The sequence below is a fragment of the Trichechus manatus genome, unplaced genomic scaffold, assembly GCF_000243295.1.
Source record: "Trichechus manatus latirostris isolate Lorelei unplaced genomic scaffold, TriManLat1.0 scaffold00035, whole genome shotgun sequence".
Classification (NCBI taxonomy): domain Eukaryota; kingdom Metazoa; phylum Chordata; class Mammalia; order Sirenia; family Trichechidae; genus Trichechus; species Trichechus manatus.
In genome coordinates, this window is record NW_004443971.1 from 18238998 (window position 1) to 18258331 (window position 19334).

General features: G+C 38.2%; 1 protein-coding gene across 10 annotated transcripts in view; it reads right to left on the bottom strand.

Moving 5' to 3' along the window:
* PTPRC (protein tyrosine phosphatase receptor type C) overlaps window positions 1–19334 on the bottom strand; it is a 130848-nt gene that overhangs the window by 51214 nt on the left and 60300 nt on the right. For 4 of the 10 annotated variants that reach the window (XM_023730358.1, XM_023730356.1, XM_023730357.1 and 1 more), the window contains 7 exons: window positions 16354–16494; window positions 12729–12875; window positions 11552–11632; window positions 10187–10213; window positions 6949–7149; window positions 5535–5663; window positions 4333–4470 (listed from right to left, as the gene is read on the bottom strand). In XM_023730358.1, coding sequence (XP_023586126.1) covers window positions 4333–4470; window positions 5535–5663; window positions 6949–7149; window positions 10187–10213; window positions 11552–11632; window positions 12729–12875; window positions 16354–16494 — 864 coding nt within the window. Of the gene's footprint in view, window positions 1–4332; window positions 4471–5534; window positions 5664–6948; window positions 7150–10186; window positions 10214–11551; window positions 11633–12728; window positions 12876–16353; window positions 16495–18995; window positions 19212–19334 lie in introns of all 10 variants that reach the window. The other 6 variants (XM_023730353.1, XM_023730351.1, XM_023730352.1 and 3 more) reach the window with 3 other exon arrangements.

Sequence of the window (19334 nt, forward strand, 5' to 3'; positions counted from 1 at the left end):
TCTCAACAAAATTCTAGCCAGTAGAATTCAGCATCATATAAAAAAAGTAATAATACACCCTGACCAAGTAGGATTCATACCAGTTATGAGAAACTCAATCAATGTAATCCAACACACAAATAAACGAATCACATGATCGTCTCAATCGACACAAAAAAGACATTCTATATAGTCCAACACCCATTCCTGATAAAAACATTCAGTAAAACAGGAAGAGAAGGGAAATTCTGCAACATAATAAAGGGCATCTATACAAAACCTGGAGCCCTGGTGGCATAGTGGTTAAGAGCTAGGCTGCCAACCAAAAGGTCGGCAGTTCAAATCCAATGACCAACATCATTATCAATGGAGAGAGGCTGAAAACATTCCTCCTGACAACAGGAACAAGACAAGGATGCCCTTTATCACCACTCCTATTAAACATTGTGCTGAAGTCCTAGCTAGAGCAATAAGTCAAGAAGGAGAAATAAAGGGGATCCAAATTGTAAGGAAGAAGTAAAACTATCCCTATTTGTGGATGATATGATACTATTTATAATAGCCCCTAGGAAAAAATGAAAAAGAAATATTTAGGAATAAATCTAACCAGGGACGTAAGAGACCTATACAAAGAAAACTACAAAACATTGCTGCAAGAAACCAATAGAGACCTACATAAATGGAAAAAAATACCATGCTCCTGTATAAGTAGGCTCAACAGTGTGAAAATGTCGATTCTACCCAAAGCAATCTACAGATACAATGCAATCCTGATCCTAATGCCAATAGCATTATTTAAAGAGATAGAAAAATGAATCATTAATTTTATATGGAAAGGAAAGAGACCCTGGAGAAGTACAGTATTACTGAAGAAGAACAAAGTAGGCGGCCTCACATTACCTGACCTCAGAACCTACTATATAGTTACAGTAGTCAAAACCGCCTGCTACTGGTACATGACAGACACACTGACCAATGGAACAGAATTGAGAACACAGATGTAAGTCCATCTATCTACTGCCAGTTGATGTTTGACAAGGCCCAAATTCTATTAAATAGGGAAAAGACGGTCTTTTTAACAAATGATATTGGCAAAACTGGACGTCCATCTGTAAAAGAATGAGATAGGACCCATATCTCACACCATATGCAAAAACTAATTCAAAATGGATCAAAGGCCTAAATATAAAACCAAAAGCTAAAAAGATCATGGAAGAAAAAATAAGATCAATGCTAGGGACCCTCATATATGGCATAAATAGGATACAAACCATAACTAACAATACACAAACACCAGAAGATCTTCTGGATCTTCTAAAAATTGAACACTTATGCTCTTCCAAAGATTTCACCAAAAGAGTAAAAAGAGAACTTACAGCCTGGGAAAAACATTTTAGCTATGATATATTCAACAAAGATCTAATCTCTAAAATCTATAGGAAATTCAACACCTCTACAACAAAAAGACAAATAATTCAATTAAAAAATGGGCAAAGGATATGAACAGACACTTCACCAAAGAAGACATTCAGGTGGCTAACAGACACATGAGGAAATGCTCGTGATCACTAGCCATTAGAGAAATGTAAATCAAAACTACAATGAGATACCATCTTACCCCGACATTACTGGCACTAACCAAAAAAAGTAGAAAATAGCAAATGTTGGAGAGGTTTTGGGGAGATCAGAACTCCTACGCACTGCTGGTGGGAATGCAAAATGGTAAAACCATTTTGGAAAATGGTACGATGCTTCCTTAAAAAGCTAGAAATAGAAATACCATATGACCCAACTATCCTACTCTTAGTAATATAACCAAAAAAACCAAACCCGTTGCGGGTGAGTAGATTTCAACTCACAGAAAAATAAGAGACATCACAGGAATAGACATATGCACATCCATGTTCATTGCAGCATTATTCACAATAGTAAAAAGATGGAAACAACCTGAGTGCCCATCAACAGAAGAATGGATAAACTATGGTACATACACACAATGGAATACTAAGCAAAGATAAAGAACAATAATGAATCTGTGAAACATCTCACAACATGGATGAAATCTGGAGGGCATCAAGCTGAATGAAATAAGTCAATCACAAAAGGACAAATACTGTATAAGACCACTATTATAAAAACTCATGAAAAGATTTACACACAGAACGAAACAATCTTTATGGTTATGAGGGAGGGGCTAGGTGAGAAGAGAAAAACACTAACTAGATAGCAGATAAGTGGTACCTTTGGTGAAGGGTAAGACAGTACACAATACTGGGGAAATTAGCACACCTTGACCAAGGTGAAGTCATAGATGCTTCACAGACACATCCAAACTCCTGAGGGACCAAGTTACTGGGCTGAGGGCTGGGTCCATGGTCTCGGGGGACATCTAGATTAATTGGCATAACACAGTTTAATAAGAAACTGTTCTACATCGGACTGTGGTGCCTAACGTCTGGGGTCTTAAGAGCCTATAAGTGGCCATCTAAGATACATCTGCTAGTCCCATCCCAGCTAGAGCAAAGGAGAATGAAGAAAACCGAAGACATAAGGGAAAGATTAGTCCGAAGGACTAATGGACCACAACTACCACAACCTCCACCCAGCTGAGCCCAGAACAACTAGATGGTGCCTGGCTACCACCACCAACTACTCTGACAGGGATCACAATAAAGGGTCCCGGACAAAGCTGGAGAAAAATGTAGAAAAAAATTCAAATTCACACACACACACAAAGACCAGACTTGCTGTTCTGACAGAGACTGAAGAAACTCTAAGAGTTTAGCCCTCAGACACCCTTTTAACTCAGTACTGAAGTTACTCCCAAGGTTCATCCTTCAGCCAAAGGATGGAAAGGTTTATAACCTGTTGCCGTCAAGTGGATTTCAACTTATAGCGACCCTATAGGACAGAGTAGAACTGCCCCATAGAGTTTCCAAGGAGCATTTGGTGGATTTGAACTGCTGACCTTTTGGTTAGCAGCCAAACTCTTAACCACTGTGCCACCAGGGCCCCAGACAGGTCTATACGGCAAACAGTAACACGTGTGAGGAATGTACTTCATAGTTCAATCATATGTACAAGACTAAATGGGCACACTAGCCCAAAAGGAAAGACAAGAAGGCAGGAAGGGACAGGAAAACTGGACAAATAGAAACAGGGAACCCAGAGTGGAGAAGGGGAGAGTGTTGACAAGTCTCGGGATTGACAATCAATGTCACAAAACAATTTGTGCATTAGTTGTTTAATAAGAAACTGTTTTGCTCTGTAAACTTTCACCTAAGCACAAAAAAATGAAAAAGAAACGAAGGCTCAATAAATACAAAAAATAAGAGTACCAAAAAAAAAAAAAAAAAAAAACCCTTGGAAACCCTATGGGGCAGTTTTACTCTGTCCTGTATGCCACTAAGAGTCAGAATCAACTCAACAATGGGTTTTTGACTTTGTGTTTAGGGAGCTTCCCTCTGTTTGATCTTTTTGTTCTTTAACTCCTTCTTGAGATATATTCAGCATGCTCTTTAAGTCATCCATTGAGTTCTTTTAGTGCTATATTTTATGTTTACAAAATTTTTAGTAGTTTCCCTTCCATAATCACTTGCAAATGTTTTCTAAGACTCTTTTTCTTGTTTGATAACTTATGTTCTTGTTTCTTGGTTGCTAATCACTGATTTAAGCAGGAAAAAGATGTTCTGTTAAATATTCAGTTCACATTCTTGAATTGGAAGTCCTGTTCATGGTTTATACTGATTCCTTTGTTTGCAAAGTTAGGGAAGTTGGACGACTCTCTTGAGTGAGGAAACCCTGTTATAACTTTATTTAATATTAGTTGTATCAAGAACAATACTCTCTGTTCAGATAATCTCAGTATTCTGATCTGTATGCCTGAAAATGCAATTGAGTATAGTTTTCTTCTACTGTTTGAGTCTTTGGGTCATGTTAAATTGCAGACTGGTTGTACCTAACTCCCTACGGACAATTATACCAAAGTTAAGTGAAGAGCTCTGTAAGAAGCAGGATCTGATAGAGGGGTAGAGGGTGCAGGAGCACACCAAGAGGAAAATGATGCTACAGGAAGAAAGAGAACATTAAATGGGAAATGAATGAATAGAATATTTTACTTATCTCACAGTTTTGTTTCCAACACACCTTCACAACAGCCTACAATTTGCAAACAAATTGACAGAGGTTTGGACCCTATGAACTTATTTCTAAATTCAACTTAGAAATTGACATCAATCTGTTTTCTGAAATCCATCCTCTAAACCTTTACCATCATTTTATGTGATTCCCAACAAATTATAAGAACATAAAAAGGGAAGCAATTTTACATATAGATGTAAGTAATATACTCACTCCCAAAATCTGTTGTAATAGATATTCTTCTATCAATAAATTTAGATTTATAATAAGATACTTCCGATTCACAAGTATAATTTTTTTGAGGGTCAAGTTTTTCCAACTTAATTTGGTAATGAGAAGAGGATTCATTTCCTGAAATAAATATTACATTTGAGTATATTAGCACAATGCATCACATTTAGATTGAAAACCTAGGAAAATGATAAAAATAAGAAGTCAAAGATTCTGAAAACTACTAAGTAATGCATGGTTTTGCTGCATTCAATTTTGAAGAACATATTTAGCAGATACAGCTTAAATTGAGTTTGCCTCTACTTTAACTCATCTAGGAATGATGCATTAGTACCAGCAATCTCTGTTCAAAAACTGAGCTTGTGCCTGAGTTAGCATTTATACTTAATAGATGTTCTACATAAATCATTGTTTTATCATCAATCTAGCATATGCTTGCTTTTGTTTTCCTCATACTACTTGTACCATAGCCATGCATCTTCCCCTTCATATGATGATTATAACCATTGCCACACCCATCCTGTGTGTGTAACTTGCCAAATATGGTCTGGTAGATTGTTCTATGCCAAGAGGTAGGAGATTCCAACTCATTAAGTTCAAATACACCTACAAAGTGCTAAGAAATGCTATCTCAATTATTGCCCCTCCAATCTGAACTCAAACTCATATTTCTAGACTCACTTCCTGTACTTTTTCCACTTCCGTATCATCCAAGTGTCCTTGCACTTAGTTATGAATTTATTTGTTGGAGGGTTGACAAAGTCAATTCTTGAACCATATAATCTTATGTGTGTTTTCCTCTCATTCTAACAGTATGTGTATCATCATTCCCTTATAACACCTTTTTCCCATAATCTCTCCAACAATGCCTTGTGTATGACAGCTGCCGTGAAAACTCTTATAAATTAATTGACTTTTACTATTTTAAAAATTTGTCAGGAGGAATATTTGTCTATCTTGTGAATTAGGTAGTGTTAAATTTCAGGCTGCTGGTATCTAATAGAGAATACAATTATTTGACTCCAAACATACCACAGGTGAAATGTGGGGGAAAAAAATAAAATAAAGAAAGAATGGACGAGGGAGGGGATAGAAGGAGAGAAGGAGAGAGAGAAAGAGAATTAGACAATATACGGAGTGACTTTCCACCCAAAGAAATAATCTGATCAATGGTATATTCTTACCACAGTTAAATTTGTAGGTAATACCTTCCTCCTTACAGGAAATTTTACCAATTATGTTCCACTCTAAACAAATAGAAGTATTTGCTTCTTCAGGATCTGTACAATCATGTAACTCAAACTTTTCAGGCTCTGTCAAGGAGATACAGAAATATGACATGATCAATATTTCATAATTTTTTGCTATATTATCAATTACAGTCACTAAAATTATACCATGATATGGAATGTAAGCATTGAGATTGCTTTTGAAAAATTATAATTTATCTGAGTTTGATGTTTCTCGATTATTTATTTTTTTTAACATCATACATTTTGATAGTTTTCATGTAGAATTTATGTTACCTTGTTTAGATAAAATTGCAATGTTTGCACATTTTAAAACATTCATTCCATTTTGCTTTCCTATTTATACCTTCTTTTTTTTAATTTACTCTTTGATTTTTAATTGAATGATTACAGAATATTGGGGCTTTCTCTCTTGGGAAATGCATCTTTTTAAATTGTCATTTTATTTGTTTAACTGACTGTTTATTTCTGTAATATTTAGAGAAAGTGAATAAATTAAATTAGGTTTTTTTTTTTTTTTCCCAAAAAACTGTCAGATTCTAACCTATTTAGATGTTAATTGGTCAAGGATCTTGAATTAGTAAATGATGTGAGACATGCAAAGTTGCATAGCCTCTAAATTCCTTTTTCAAAATGCATTTTGCTAGGATAAGATTTTGTTGGGATATGCTTCAGTGGAATCTCTCTGACATCTTAGTCCTTTCCCTTTCCCAGTAGTGGCTTAGTCGGCAAACCATCCTGATTGCCTTAACATGACTAAAACTCTCCTTTTTGTGAAAGCATTTGTCTTCTTTCCATAAACATCACATCCCTGACTTTTTGTTTTTCTCCCAAAATATTCCAAACTTGCATTTAAAAGGATAAATATATGTACATATGTATTTAATGACTTGAATTAAATAAAGGAGGAAAAAAAAAAGCTAGTGGATAATCACTTAAACCCATTGCCATCAAGTTGATTCTGACTCATAGCGACCCTATAGGACAGAACAGAACTACACCATAAGATTTCCAAGGAGTGGCTGGTGGATTTGAACTGCCAACCTTTTTTTGGCAGTCATAGCTCTTAACCACTGCACCACCAGCACTCCAGGTAATCATGTAGTAGGATACATTATATGTAATCTGCAGGAACCTCTCTGTAAAAGATACGGGGAGGGCTAAGGGAAAAAAACAGAAGGTTTATATTAACTTATAACTTTTACTGGATTAAGAGAGCAGACAATTCCTCTGCTTGTATATTGTTGATTCATTTCCCTCAGCCCTATTCCTGTGACTGTTACACCACACCACACATGAAATTTTACTGTTTTTGTAAATATGCAAAGAGAAGTAAATTAGTATTTACCTGGTGGTACTTTTAACTGTAAAACTTTAGAAGGAGAAACACATGAGTCTCCGGATATATTAACAGAAGTAAGGGAACATGCAATTAGGTTTTGACATGAAGGTTCACACTTCACTTTGTCTGTAGTCTTTAACTCTGCAGTATAAACCTTGCTTGTGTTGTTATATGAGTATTTCACAGAGATTGATGCATATTTTTTATCTGAAAGAAAAAAATAAGATGATTTTCTATTATTCTCAGAGTGAATAAATCTATATTAAATATAAACGCCTTAACATATAGTTTCAAAAATACAAAATCACTAAAAAATATCCACAGGAATATGAAAAATAGAAGAAACACATCAGGTCCCTCTATACATTATTTTTTCATGGTTCCCTTATCAATGTTCCCAGCTTGCAAGTTTATATTTGGATGATTATTGAGCTAATGTCTGTCTTTCTAATTGGATTGTAAATTCCATGAGGGCAAAGTCCAATTGATTATGATCATAACCATGAATCCAGTCCTTGCATCATACTTGTCATTAGTAGGAGCTCAATAATTACTTGTTGAATGATGCACAAATGAATCATGAATCTAACAATTTCTTCTTCTCGCTTTATAATTTCCCTTGCTTTATAAAATGTAGTTAGTTATTTGTTCCTCCGAATATGTGGAACATTAATTATTCCGAGACCACAGACCCTCATTCATTCCTTTACTTCTTAAAAGTATTACTGATAATATGCCTTCCTAAGAACCTTTCCTTAGTCTCATCTCTCACACTCCTGCCTTTCTTTCAACAATTTCTATTCAGTGGTAAACGTATCTTTTCAACCAGTATTAATTTATTCACCAAAAAAATTATTAAGCCCTTATTTTATTGAAGACCTTAAGGGCTGAAGGACTAAAAATACATAGGCTAGTCAAACACGGCCATAGCTCTCAGAAACATGCAGTCTAGCAGGGGAGACAGACACAAACATGAATTGTAGAAGACATGGAAACACCTATGACAGGATTTCGCACAAAATAATATGAAAGTAAAGACGAGAGCAGCCTACTCAGATTGAAGGAATAGAGGAGAAATTCCAGAGAAGGTGATTCAAGTTCACCTTTAAAATATGCATAAACCTATTGCCATTGAGTCAATTCTGACTCACAGCAATCCTATAGGACAGAGTGGAACCGCTCCTTGGAGTTTGCAAAGCTGTAATCTTTATGAGAGCAGACTGCCACATCTTTCTCCCACAGAATGGCTAGTGTGCTTGAACCACTGACCTTTTGGTTAGCAGCCAAGTGCTTAACCACTGTGCCACCAGGGCTCCAAAAATATGAATAGGAGATATCAAACCAGATATGGGGTGGGTGTAGAGTGGAATTCCAAGGGTAGAGGAAAAATAAAGCGTATAAAGGCACAGAGGTAGGAAGGAACAGTATGTGTTTGGTAAACTATAAGTAGTCCCATATTGCTAAAGTGAAGAGTGTATCAAGGCAATGAAGCAAGAAGAGAAGTACATGGGAACATAATCATAAAAGATCATATTAATCAAACATGCTCATGAAGACTGCTCATTACACTAAACGCATGGAGAGCTACTAAAGGCAGCGACTTATTCCTACAGAAACATGGAGGGCATCTTAGGTGGGGCAGGATTAGAGTTAGAGGATGATTTAAATAAATACATCAGCAACCCCAGGTGAATGATGATGGTGTCCAGAATTATCGTGGAGGGTGACTGAGTTGCAGATATATCTAAGAAGTAAAATTGACAGAATTTGTTCTATGAAAGGGCATTAATATAGAATGTTTGGGACAGAGTCCAGTAATAGTGGTGACTATATATATAGGACTTGGTGACTGAATAGACATATTTTAATAAAATATATTGAATAAATGAATGAATGATCAAATAAGTTATGAATTATGAATGAAAGAGAAAAATGGGTAGGAGGAAGTTGGAGTAGCTATTGGTTTTTGGCTTGGATATCTTTGTGGAGAATGGAACATAGGGGAAAACAGTTAAAAAACAAAATAAAACAGATGATAATTCTGTTTCCAACTTACTGAGTTTGATATGCCTTCAAGACATCCAGGGAATATAGAGTTCCAACAGATAATTTCACACTGAATATAGAGCTTTGGTAACCATCAGCTTATAATAAGTGTTAGCTGAAGCAATGGATTTAGGTGAAAAGGATGAAGAGAGAAAGGGAAAAGGCAGAAGGCCTGGAAAAGCCATTGATTTAAGAGTCAAAGAATCTCCAGAAAGTTGAGTAAAGGCATTACTAGAGAAGGAGCATGAAAAATAGAGGAGAGCTGTGTCAGAGAACCAAGGGTCAGAACAATATTGTCAAGAGAGTAGTCAGATGTTTCAGATGTCACAGAGAGTTCAAGAAAGAGAAGAAGTTGGTTATCCATGATTTAAACAAAATCGATTTAAGGAGATCATATAATTAGCAGCTAACATGTGTTGAGAAAGGCTTGGGCAGTGAGTAAGAAGAGATAGAAAATGTATACAATTCCTGCAAAAGGTTTAGCTGTGAAAGGAAAGAGAGACCATTCTTAGAAGGCAAGGTGGGATTGAGAGAAGTTTTTACCTTGTGTTTCAATCTGTAATGGATCTAAGAACTATATATACATATATATATAGAAGTAAGTAAACTATTCGAAGAGATGGAGAGATTAAAGGTAAATGAGAGATGGTTTGCCTGATGTGCAAAGTATTTCAAGTTAGAATGAATGGATGAGGTTTAGAAACAAACAGGGGATTAAACCCTGACTAGGAAGAAGGACTCCACCTCCACAGAGAAGGACATAGGAAAAGAATGGATACAAACTATTCTCAAGTATCTGCTTTGAGCCAGGCCCTGCACTGGGTGAGAGAAAGGGAAACTGTTTTCCTACTTGATAACCCTTGAAGGAATTACCCACATATTACATTTATCATCATACTAAATTGTTGACCCTGCCCCAAAACAAACTTGCTATTACCCTTTTACAGATACCCAAACTGAGGTTAAGTAGCTTTACCAAAGTTATTTAGACAGTGATAGCTAATCTCGGTATCTCAAACAGGTCTGAATATGAAATCAAAGATTCTTGCCACGGATAGACACTGTCTCTTAAGATCTGGAGTTAATCATTGGTGAGAAATCAGAGCCAGTGATTTTAGATCTTGGACGCTTGGGATAAAGAAGGGAAAATTTAAAGAGCTAGTCCAAAGTAATATGTACTACCTCAAGGAAAACTTACCACATGATTCCTTAGCTGGAGTAGTAGCTGTAATAGAAAAAAAAAAGGATGGAAATTATTAAAATTGTGGTTTAGAATATCTCTGCTATAGTCATGTCAAAGAAAGGTGATTTAACGTGTTTTGACTTTGCAAACTGTAAAGTCTATGTAGTTTGATTTAATAGATAATACAGGGCTTGCCATGCTTAGTACAATGTTTTGATCTCAAGACTTTAAATGTTACAAACTAATAAACTTGTTCAATAAAACATGTTCATACCAATTAACCAGAGGGTAATGATAATAAAATCAAGACTTTCCTAGGACACATCTGATCGTGGTGTGCTGTAATGGCTAAATTTTCATGTAGCCAAAAATATTTCAAAGGTCCTCATCTTCTTGACTAATCTCGAAATAAGTTTACATAAGTATGTGTCATACAGTGTAGTTTATACCTTTGTTAAGACAAAAAATGTATTGCCACATATTCTAGTTTAACTTTTGAGAAGCTTTTTGCACATATACTACAGCCAGGGTAATAAGTGCTCTCTCAACAAATTGAGTAGTTATCTTGAATGAACATATGGATTTAGCTGAAGAACTGGATGGAAATGTGCTTTGTGGAAGCTGACTTCTCTGCTAGTCTTGTCTCTAGCTGGATGACTTGCAAGCTCTGTCATTGCTGATCAACTTTACAGACAAACCAGTTGTCGTCGAGTCTACTCTAATTCACGGCGACCCCATGTGTGTCAGAGTAGAACTGTGGGCTCCAGGGTTTTCAATGGCTGATTTTTTTGGAAGTAGATTAACAGGGCTTTTTTCCAAGGTGCCTCTGGGTGGACTTGAACCTCCAAACTTTCAGTTAGAAGCCGAGTGGGTTAACCATTTGTACCGCCCAGAAACTCCATTTTACAGATCCCGTAATTGCTGTGGCCATTCCCTTTAAGCCCCGTTTCCTCCAAGCCCCTACACTCGGCTGGAACTCTGCAACCAGGCCTCTACTACTCACCACTTAGAATGAAGAGCAATGTTGATAGGATTGTTCTTTTTTATGCTAATACCTGAACCCACTCTTAGAGAAAGAAGTTCTAATATATTTGGTCATTTCTCCAGTATTTTCATAAAACAAACAACTCTTGGGGGATGCCATTATAACAATATGATGGGTAATGACAGCCACGTTATAATATCCTGATCCCGTTAGCTGCTGCACTGCTAAAATAGATGAGTACTTTTGACAAACTGCTGTTCCACACCTTCTGGATTAGAACACTTAATTGAACTACTCAAAGAAAGGACCCCAAGGCAGAACAAGTGGGGAATGCTTCTGTGAGCATGTCTCCAGGCCCATGGTGCTATGACTATGACTGAGGGTAAGGTTGTCACCTGCGGTTGTTAAATTCATTGTACGGTCAGCGCTTATAGAATTGTCCAGAGTGGATGGCGCAGTGCTTGTAAGTTGGGAATCTGCAAGGAAATGAACAGAAGGATAAAAGTTAATGAGTTTAATATTTTGAAGGGTGAGGGAAAAACTCTTTAGCAAAGATCATTTCCTAACTAAATCTTTGCTTAGGAATCCTTGTTTGAATTGACACTTGCTTTTTTTTTTTTTTTAAGTAATCAAGTGGATCAACGATTTATCTACAAATCACTTTTTAAGATAGCTAATATTTCAAGTAATTTGAAGTAAACCTTGTACAAGTTGAGGGGAAACTATTTGTTCTATGGTATAATTCTTACCTGATATGCAATCTTCCTCCAACTAATTCTTTCTCTTTTAATTACAACTTTTCTTATTTTAGATACTAATAAGGAATCCAGTTACCCTTTTGGAATATTTCTATAGAACTGTCCCATAGGGGTTCCAAGGCTGTCATCTTTACAGAAGCAGACTGCCACATCTTTCTCCCTCGGAGTGGCTGGTGGGTTCGAACTGCTGACCTTTCAGTTAGCAGCCAAGCGCTTAACCACTGCGCCACGAGGGCTCCTCTATTCATTACATGCTAGGCATTTGACATATTCACTCCTCACACCAATCTTATCAATGGGTATTAGTATATCTATTTTTACAGAACAGAAAACTGACACCCAGAAAGTATTAGTAGCATGTCCTAAGGTCAACTAGAAAGTTGTAGAGGCTAGAGCTGATCCCTGACCTATACGTCTATTATCTTTCTTCTTTGCCATGAACTTTCATAAAACCCATTGCTGTTGAGTCGATTCCGACTTATAGTGACCCTATAGGACAGAGTAGAACTGCCCCATAGAGTTTCCAGGAGCGCCTGGTGGATTCGAATTGCCGACCTTTTGGTTAGCAGCGGTAGCGCTTAACCACTACACCACGAGGGTTTCCTGAACTTTCATAATAGTAATAATAAAATAAAACATGTCCAGAAAAAGCTTACTGGCAAGGTTCTTCTGCCTAGTTTAGTAGCAAGATATGCAAATTCGTAAAACAAGATACTGCAAATCATTCTTGGTGTGGAAGAAAAGGGCTGCATTAAAGTGCAAGGTTCCATTTCATTCCCCATTGTCTAAAACACCTAGAGCAACACAGTCAAACCTGAGGAGTTATCGCGGGTCATGATGTTGGAGGTGCGTGAAGGTAAGTCAGCAGTGGGGCTGCTGAGTGCAGGGCTGAGGGGGGTTACAGATGTGAAGTTAGTGTCTGCGGGAGAGGTGGTGAATGTGCTGCCGTCTCCTGGGACACCTGCAATCAGAAAGGCCATCAGCACTGTCACTTGTTCCTGCCACATAAGGACAATGGTCAGCCAGCCAGCGTGAGCATGATCCCTAAAGCTAGCCCAGAACACTCTTGCTATGCCGCAATATGCCCGTTCCACAAAACTGCACTAAAAACATCAAGGCTCAAAGATGAGCTTGGAGGCCGACCACTGGAAACTTATGCAACTTTGTAAGCAGAGCACATGTTTTAAAAAATGAGTTGGGACCTCAAGAGCTAGCTTGAACCATGCAGGAGGCCAAGCTTCCTGGCTGAGGGCTGTTCTGGTTATTTGTTGCCAACGAGTTGATTCTGACTCATGGCAACCCCATGTGTGCAGAATAGAACTGCTCAATACAGTTTTCAAGTCTGTGACCTTTCCGGAGCAGATCACCAGGCCTTTCTTCCAAATCACTTCTGAGTGGGTTCAAACTGCCAACTTTTTGGCTAGTAATGGAGCACTTAACCGTTCGCACCACCCAGGGACTCTGAGGGCTACCCTAAAACCAAGCCCGTTGCCATTGAGTCGATTCTGACTCATACCGACCCTATAGGACAGAGCAGAACTGCCCCATAGGGTTTCCAAGGAGCAGCTGGTGGTTTCGAACTGCCAACATTTTGATTAGGAGCCAAGCTCTTAACCACTGCACCACCAGGGCTCGGAGGGCTGCCCTAAAACCAAAATAACCAAACCTGTTACAGGAGAGTCGATTCTGACTCATAGCGACCCAATAGGACAAACTAGAACTGCCCCATAGGGTTCCCATAAGGTTTCCAAGGAGCAGCTAGTGGCTTCAAACTGCTGACCTCTTGGTTAGCAGCCATAGCTCTTAAATACTGCACTGCCCTAGGGGACATTAAAAAGGCACCAGAACAGTGGAGCTGGATGCTGGCTAGATAGTGCTGAGGCCTCGCAGATAGAAGTGGAACTCTGAGCTTCAAAGTCCGTGTGAAGCCTGGCACAGGAGGAAGTGCCACCTGACATGTGCTGAGCGATTCCCTTGAGAGTGCACCTCTCCAGGGAGGGACGCTGCGTGCAGGTGCTTCATTTTGACTTTCTTAAAATAGAGCTGAATTGGCTTCTCTTGTGCAGCAGCTGAGATGAGTGGTTTTTCTTTTCTAGCTCAGGTTTGCAATGCTACTTTTGCTCTTCTTGCCAGGAAAGATCAAATTGCTTTGGAACCAACAAGCCTCCACATTATACTGACGTCATGTCCTTGTTTTCCCATCACTTATGAGCTCATTGTTATTCTAGAGTCAAATGTTGCAGCAGAAGAAAATGCACATTCTATTCATTCAGGACTCATCAGGCATCAAAACACCTAATGTATGGGACATCTTTCCCCAGACGTCATGTGCAAAATTGCAGCACAGACAATCAATTTATCTTCACTGGGTGCCTTCTAGACAACTAGCACTCTGCTAGTTTTCATGGCAAAAGCAAAATAAGTACAACCCAGTCCCTATTTGAGCTCATTTGATTACTTTGCTGGCCAGGATCCCTGAGGTCATCAATCCAATGATTTGAGATGAGTTTCTCATTTGCAGTGAGATTCTCAGCGTATCAGCAGACTGATGCGTGCACACACGTTCTGCAAATGATGTGAGCATGCAGGCATCCTCCAACTACAAACGAGTGTAATCCATAACGTCATATATGCACTCCATTAGAATCGGGAATGTGTCTTACAAAAGATAGACTTTGGTTCTCGGTTCACTTAACTCCACTTACCCCCAAAATATAACAAAAATCATACGTCCACAGACTAGAATAAATAATACAAACATCAGTTCCAGGTCCTCAGAGTAGAGTTTCAACAGAACAAGGAGGACAGGCGAAGGTATAGTTATTTACCACTGCCTACCCTTTTTTAACCATGTTAAACACAGAACTGACCCTCTGTAAAGTATTAAAATCAGCTGGGTTTGTTTTGTGTCTTCTTTCACCTTCTTTTCTATTCCACTCTCACTAACTTGCTCTCCGCATCCCCAAGCAGCCACTGTCCCCACATCCCCATGCTCCTCTGTGGCTCCCACTCAGCCTCCAGGAAGCTTCCCAAATTCCCTCCCTTTCCTCTTCACATGAAAACTCCTTTGCCCTCATTGTGTAGATCATGTCAGTGATGGAGAATAGGAGTGATAATTTTATTTTAATTAAGTTTATTAATGCTAATAGATTTTTAATTAATAGAGTTAGTTACTGCGAGAAGATGAACTTCCTGAGCTGGCAAAGGGAGTTTGTGAGACCATCAGCCCCTGGGGAATCAGTCCTCTTTAGTAGTTTTACAGCTTCTTCCCATCCACAGCTTCTGAACCTGTGGATTTGCTAAAAGCTCCAAATCTTTTGACTGCAGTTCCTGTGACAGCTGGAGTGGGTGCAGTGAGGTGGGTAGGGGTGTATAGTTGAGGGTAGCTCTTTTCCCAATTGTTTAAAGTTGGTGGGTTGCCTACAGTGATTTGTATGCCAAGGGGATACCTTAAATATTTCAAAATAACTGTTATTCTATCTGGTGTGTTTAATGTACATATTTTCTCATACCTAAAACAAGGACACTACAGTGCCAGCCACATAAACCAACACCAAACTCACTGCCATGGAGTTGATTCTGACTCATAGCAACCCTATAGGACAGAGTAGAATGGCCCCCATAGGGTTTCCAAGTCTGTAGATCTTTACAGAAGCAGACTGCCACATCTTTCTCCCGTGGAGCAGCTGGTGGGTTGGAACCGCTGACCTTTCGGTTAGCAGCTGAGCGCTTTAACCACTGCGCCACCAGGGCTCCGTAGCAGCCACATAGGCTCCCCATTTACACCTTTAACTTTCAGGCACTGAGGTCGCTAAACTTATATATGTGGCTATATGGATTTGTTACCTGAGAAAGGACATACTTGCTTTTTGAGCATTAAAAAAAGGGCATCATAAATTTATGTAGACATTGATTTTGGAAAGATAAGAGAAGGAATATTTATAAATACAGAGATGTTCAGCTGAAGATATCTTGATGTTTGAATGGGAAATATGAGCATCTATTTGTTCTCATTCTTTAACACTTTAATCATGTTCACAATTTCTCAGTGCTTTTGATTGATGATAGGAGTTACGTAATCATTGTTTTGCTTACTGTTAGTATATTTTTAAGAGAATGAGATATATTATTCCTTAATACTAGCAAAAACAAGTTTTCACTGTACAATGGTACTTGCCCCAAATATAAAGCAATATTACAGTGCCCTGTATAACTGTTTCCTCCTGAACATGTATTTGCTGTATTCTCACAATCCTTGTTCTTTATGATAGCATCTCTATATCCTAAGCGTGACTATAAAGGTATGAAATTTCAAATTCATCTACTAGCAAGTGCTACACGTTGAACAAATGTTTGGATTTCCTCACACCATTCTTCAATACAGGCAGTTCTCATGCACTCTCCTTTCCTGTATGCATAAATCTGAAGGACCCGCAAACCTGTTATATCATTGCTGCCAAGAGTCGGGGTGAGTGCGGTAAGTGCAACCTCGCTGCTGTGTGTGTGATTGTCAGATCCGGCAGAGGGCGCCTGCGAGTTTGCGTGCGTGGGAAGGTGAGGCATCTGTGTTGTTATAACACCTAAGATGAGAAAGTGAGATCGTTACATCAATCTTCCCCCACTTCTTAATAAAAATTTAAATACTAACAGGCTGTAAGCGGCAAATTGCTATCATAGTTCACCCAACTGTGAAATGACCCAATCTGTTGAAATGTGTCGGCGGTATTTAGGGTCGTTTGACAGGAAGGTGGCACCTGCATTCCCGATTACACATCCCTGGGGTTGGGACGTCCCCTGGCCTGTGTGCAGCCATAGAGGACTCACGGGCCCAGGTTGGTTTTTTACTTTCAAATCACTATGAGATTTTTTAATTCTCCATCAACTCCGCAAACTGAAAGTTAAGGCATTTATTTGTAGGCAAAATAAGAAGGAACGTCCCAATACAGTAGGATCTACTACGAATCAAAAAGATAAGAAGAAACCTAAACTGTTTCAACTATTATATTGGCAAAGCGTTGAAATATTTAGTGTCTTAAAACGTGTGGCAAAACAGTCACACACACACACACACACGCTCATCGAATCATGCATGGAGTAGTTTGGAAGCTATACAATAATGGTTAGAATGGTGTCTTTTAGAAGTAGGATTTGGTGGCATGGATTTTCATTTTGTGTATACATACATACACACATATAGACACTTGTATGTATATCTGCTTCCATATTGATAACGTTTTCAACATGTGAACTACTGTTACAAAAAGAAGACTACATAATTATATTAATGATATGCATGTGGATGCTAATTGTAATTATTTTCCAGAAGGAGCAATTTTGAAAAAGAAAGAAAGAGCAATTTTGAATGGCATATATCATTAGAAAAAAGAGGTAAAGAGATTTTGTTTTTTCCCTCCTAAGTATATCTGTCAGCAAGAAAACTTTGATTGGATTCTACAATACAAATCAATCAGAAACATATATAGCACGTGTAGAATTTATTCCAGTAGATAAATGAAATATCACCAGATAGCAAGACTATTTTCTAGAAAAGACAATTTTTACTTGAAACCAAGCATAAGAAACTTTCCAAGCTATTTTCACCATCAGTGTGATTGCACCAGAGCAAGTCAGTATTTTAGCATTATGCGTTATCATTTCCAGTCCATTTCATTTTAAGCTTCTTTTCTCTCACACTTTGCTATGTCTGTATTGCTTTAATGTTTTCCAGTAAAAAAAAAAAAAAAAGTGTGAATAAAAACGTAGGAATGGTGCGTGTGTGTGTGTGTGTATGAAGTGAGATGTGGAAGACTTAAAATGGAAAACTCTGGGTGACGTTACTCAGTCAACAAAAAAGTTTAGCATGAAATGTTCTACCTAGTCTTCAGCAGCTTTACCCTCACGTTCTTTTGTAAAAACTTAGGGCAATGAGCTCAAATGCTTACAGTGTTTAGATAGGTGCCACCCGTTACTCTGATAATGGCAGCAAGGAAAAAAAAAGGATGTCAAGATGAAGTAGACAATCCTATAATTACTATAAGAAGGCATTGATCATTTATTTACCTGCTTACTGTAGCTTCTAAACTTCATCAGTATGCTACCTAAAACACTGCAATGTACTGTAAACAAAATTTCTGTGGTTGTCTTTACACTCACTTGTTTTTCAAACTAAGATGAATGATACTGTTCAAATAGAGCAGTTCAAATTTAGCCTTTTTTTCAGCATATGTCTAAAAACCCCTTGCCTAAGAAAATGTGACCTAGCACATTATTTCAGAAAAGGCATGAACAGCTCTCATTGTGGTCTATTTACGAACTGAATCCTCTGACAGATCTAGTCCTAAACGTAAGTTGAGCCGGTCACTGGCATATCGGGTTCTCAGGAACATCCGTAGTCTTTTCTGGCAAAACCTGGCATTTCTCTATGAACAAGGCCATATTGCCTTAAATTCCACCATTAGGACTTCACAGTGCTGATTATTTAAATTAAAAAAAAAAAACTTTTTAAAAATAGTGCAAATATTCCTGGAAGAAATCAAAAAAAAAAAAAAAACTGGGTTACCAATCCTTAGTGTGGATTTTTTTTTTTTAAATAAATTGCCTTATCTTCAATAATTTTATGGTAGTGAGAATCTGGAATGGAACAGAAAGATGGTACGGTTTATTCTTTGGGGTGCCTTCCAGGGGAGGCAGGAATGATGAAGCCTGAAACAAGGTGCTCTAACATGTCTGGGGCTACAGGAGACCTAAGTGAGCAGAGCTGGAGAACGATGCTGATGTGGAGGTTAGCGGACACAGGAAAACTTTCCCCACACGATGTCATTTAGGGGTCTTTCCTCCCTTCCTCTGCTACTGCCTCTCCCTTACAACCTACGTTCATTACTTCTGTCAACAAATATTTAATAAGCATTTAATATGTCCTCACTTTATATGCTTGAACAAAATCACATACCTGAAAATGGCAAGTTAATTTAGCTAATGGAAAACTGTCCCAATAACTTTAGAATTGCAAAAGAAAAAAAAAAAAAAAAACAAGACAAGCTTTTCCTAATACCGTTTCACTTAACAATATCTCTGTGCCAACCTGTCATGTCAGGAACACTAGTATTATTGGAAGTGTCCAGGAATACTTGGGTTGGAATATTGCCTGGAGTCAGAGGAGGTGTGGTCTCTGAAGAGTCATGTCCTCTTTCAGAGATGTTTGCGGGTGAGAATGCAGTGGTGCCAGCAGGTAAGGGGTCACTTGGAGACACAGCCTTGGGCTTGTCTGTTGTAGTCAGTCCAGTTATATTAACAGGAGCTAGAAGAAGGAGAAAATAAATTTGTGAATCATATTCTGAAACATATACTCAACAGAGTTAAACCCTGATCCACCATGGGGTGTGCTTGTGTAAGTACTCCTTACTTACCAACTATCTTGTTA